At 35.9% G+C, this 4129-nt stretch overlaps 1 protein-coding gene across 2 annotated transcripts in view; it reads left to right on the forward strand.

Moving 5' to 3' along the window:
- The window catches only part of LOC106871048 (hemicentin-1), a 359318-nt gene that overhangs the window by 142601 nt on the left and 212588 nt on the right, over nt 1-4129 (forward strand). For both annotated transcript variants that reach the window (XM_052965571.1, XM_014917317.2), the window contains exons 4-5: nt 1490-1661; nt 2933-3157. In XM_052965571.1, the coding sequence (XP_052821531.1) occupies nt 1490-1661; nt 2933-3157 (397 nt within the window). The remainder of the gene's footprint in view (nt 1-1489; nt 1662-2932; nt 3158-4129) is intronic.

Raw genomic sequence — 4129 nt, forward strand, 5'->3', positions numbered from 1 at the left:
ATGTTGGTGGGTACAAACACAGACACACAAACATATACACACACATACATATATAAATATATATATATATATATATATATATATATATACGATGGGCTTCTTTCAGTTTCGAAATCCACTTACAAGGCTTTGGTCAGCCTTAGGCTATAGTAGAAGACCTTGCCCAAGGTGCTATGCAGTGGGACTGATCCCAGAACTATGTGGTTGGTAAGCAAGCTACTTACCACACAGCCTCTCCTACACCTATGTGGAGAATTCATTAAAATAAATTAGTTATTATTAAATAAATTAACATGGAATTTTGATGGAAAGCTTTTTAGATCACTTTAAAACATGGAATTTGTATCATAGAACTTGAAGTAGTCTCAGGCCGGTTGATATCAAAGAAGTTAAAAACTCCTTACAAATCTTTGAAAATCAATGTCCATGTCTCAAAAACATCATCATCGACGTTTAACGTCCACTTTCCATGCTAGCATGGGTTGGACGATTTGACTGAGAACTGGCGAACCAGATGGCTGCACCAGGTTCCAATCTGATCTGGCAGAGTATCTACAGCTGGATGCCCTTCTTAACACCAACCACTCCAAGAGTGTAGAGTGTGTTTTTATGTGCCACCGGCATGAGGGCTAGTCTGACGGTACTGGCAACGGCCACACTCAAATGGTGTTTTTTATGTGCCACCTGCACAGGAGCCAGTTCAGCGGAACTGGCAACGACCCCGCTCAAATGTTGTTTTTCACATGCCACCAGCACAAATGGTGCTATTTACGTGCCACCGGCATGGAAGCCAGACCGGTGCTCTGGCAGTGATCTCACTCGTGCATCATAATTCTGATACATACTTTATGCCAGTACCTCTTGAAGTGGACAGGACCCCACTATCTGAGGGTGGTGGTAGAAAATTTTACATGGTTACTGAGTACAAAGGTGCTTGAGGAGGTAGGTGGGGGTGGGGGGTAATAGATGTATCTGCACAGTTTTTTTTTGTTTCTTATTTAATCCTTCAGCAGTCACATTATTCTGTCAAAGTAATGCTTATTTATTCACATTGTTTTGAATGAATCATGCATTATTTTGTAGATTTGAGATTTTGATGATGAAACTGTTAATTTCTAAAATGATATTGTAGGGTTGGCATAAGAGGCAAGATCTGGCCAGTTTGAACATAAAACAGGTAGAATATTTTGACCGGACATGTCCTGTTTAATTGCTAAAGGGTTACCTGTTAAGTTTTTTAAAAAAATTCTTATTTGATATTATGTTAAACTATTTGTGAAATCACAACAGCTATGACAATAAGTAGTGGGGCCAATTTATTCAACTAGACCCTCCAAGCTTGTATCCCAGTATGGCTACAGTTCATTGACAGAAACAAGTAAAAAAAAAATAATGAGAGGGTGACATTTTACTTTTACTATTTTTTTATTGTATTAATCTTTTGTGCCTTTTGATTTGTACTTTTATTTTGCTTTTGCTTTCCCTTCAGGTGCTAAATTTTGTGCGTGTTGCAGTACAAAGTAGGAAAGTAAATCTGATGTCAGTTGATTTACCTGCTGGGAGAACAAGTGTGTTTAAGCTGCCAATTGATCCAAGTTTAAAATCAATTACAATTTCAGTTAGTGGTAATCAACCAAAAATTTACTTGAAAAATCCTAATGGTGAGTAAAACCTCATTATAATAATTTTTGGTAATTTTTTAATTTTGTTATTGTTGTTGTTGCTGTTTTTGTTGCATTTACTGCTTTTTTTTCTTTAGTGTCGTTCCCTTTATTTTTATTTGTGTCACTGATGTTGTCGTTGTTGTTGCTATTATTGTATGCCATTGACTGGCTCTCCGTCAGTTATGATCTGATCGATGAAACAACATGCTCATGAAATTAATGCGCAAGTGGCTGAATACTCCACAGACCTGTATTCTCTTAACATAGTTCTCAGGGAGATTCAGTGCGACACAGGATGTGATAAGGCCAGCTCTTTGAAATACAGGTACTACTCATTTTTGCCAGCTGAGTGGACTGGAACAACGTGAAATAAAGTGTCTTGCTGAAGGACACAATGTACTGCCAGGTATTGAACTCATGACCTTCTGATTGTGAGCTGAACCACTAAATCACATGCTAAACACTGAGCCATGCACCATCATTTATTAAAATAAATTAGTTCCTACTAAGCTGGTGTTTGGAACATGAATTAACACAGAAGGCTTAGTGTTTGCTGTTAATGCGCCTTTAATCTTTAGCACACTGTAGGTGCATCATGTCATTGTATGAGTTTTCTCCCCTGTAGTAACAGGGCAGTGGCAGGAGAAACAATTCTAGAGACAATACAGTGTACTAAAGGTTAATTTTTATCTGGCTTCTTTTGTTGTTGTTTAGCCTCAAGTCAACCCTAATGATTAGATCTGTGATTAAAAGGTGCTCTGGCCATGATAGTTGTAAGATATATGTCACCAACATGCAAGCCTTTCCAACCTTCTGTGGAAACATGTTTGGTCATGGCGAAATGTCACCTTAATGGAAACAAGTGAGGGTTGGTGAGTGGAAGGGCATCTGATCACAGAAAATCTGCTTCAAAAAATTCCATCCAATCCATGCAAGCATGAAAAAGTGGACATTAAAAATCATGAAGATGAAGATAAGTGCTAGACTAACCACAATACAGGAAGCTGACTGGATGATGATAATCTACATGGAGCACTAACTCATACAGTAGTAGTCATACATCTAACTCTACACTGAAGATATATATTACATGCAACAATTACATCATTTGTTAGCTAAACAGAAATCTGAAATTACCTTTTTCTGTCAAGACTATTTGATTAATGATGAAGTAGACATCTTCAAAACTTACCCTAAAATTTAATTTATTCATGCCCAAATATTAAATGCATCCTACCCTATTAATTCTGGGATATTACTATTTGTAGGTGAAAGACCAAATGAACAAACAGGACTAAAAGAGCTTCTTAATCTTCGAAATATCCAAATTCACAGTGTGGAAGACCCCAAGGCTGGAATGTGGTCCTTGAAAATTTCTAGTTCAAGTCCACATACTATCCGTTTAACTGGCCTTAGTCCAATAGGATTTACGGCAGGATTTTCAAGAAAATCTGTCTCTGATTTTTCTGAAACAGATTTTAGGCCTGTTGAAGGTAAGTGATTTTATTGATAATATTCCAGCTTCTTATAATTGATTTTTTTACGGTTACATAGAATTAAAAATCTAATCTTCATGTATTTTTATGCTTCAAATACAGTTTCACTACCACTATGATAGAAATTATAATTTTCTAGATGAAATGAAATTAAAACTCAATTCTGTGCATTATATGTAAATATATATATATATATATATATATAATAAGTTCATAAATAGATTACAATTTCTGGATAGAAGGGCAACAGTTTTTAGCTTAAAAGCCAAACAAGGGTTTGGAAAATCATCAGACTGTGAGGTCTGTTCATGATAAAAACTTTCTAAACAACTATTATTGACTTACCAACCTACCATCACTATGTATGTGCGTGAGTGTGAGTGTATACAGATAGATAGATGGAAGGATGGATGGATGGATGGATGGATGGATGGATGGATGGAGAGAGGGATGGATGAATAGCCGAACAGACAGATAGACAAACAAACAAACAGACAGACAGAAATCTGTGTATCATACTTAAAGCATATGCAATGTTGAAAGCTTGAAAAACTGTGGTATTAGTCTCAAGAAAGCATCTATTTTAGGTGTACAGTGTTAAAAAGCAGAAACATATCAGAAGCCGTCAAAAATCATCCAGGGTAGTGATGGCATTGCATCTGCTACTGATGATAGCCATGATGTGCATAAGAGATGCTTTCTTAAGATGAATACCACACTTTATTAGACTTCAATGATATTTAGCTTTAAGTATGATACATAGATTGCTATTTTGAACTGACATTGCTTCTGTCATGCATAACAAATGTGTGTGTGTGTGTGTGAGTATATATATATATATATATATATATATATATATATATATATATATATACACACACACATACATACATGGCTAGCAGTGTACTCTGTAGGAATACTGATAAATATTCCTGTTTAATCTTACAATCAGTAGAATGCCTTACTAAT

Source organism: Octopus bimaculoides, chromosome 2 (genome assembly GCF_001194135.2).
Source record: "Octopus bimaculoides isolate UCB-OBI-ISO-001 chromosome 2, ASM119413v2, whole genome shotgun sequence".
Classification (NCBI taxonomy): domain Eukaryota; kingdom Metazoa; phylum Mollusca; class Cephalopoda; order Octopoda; family Octopodidae; genus Octopus; species Octopus bimaculoides.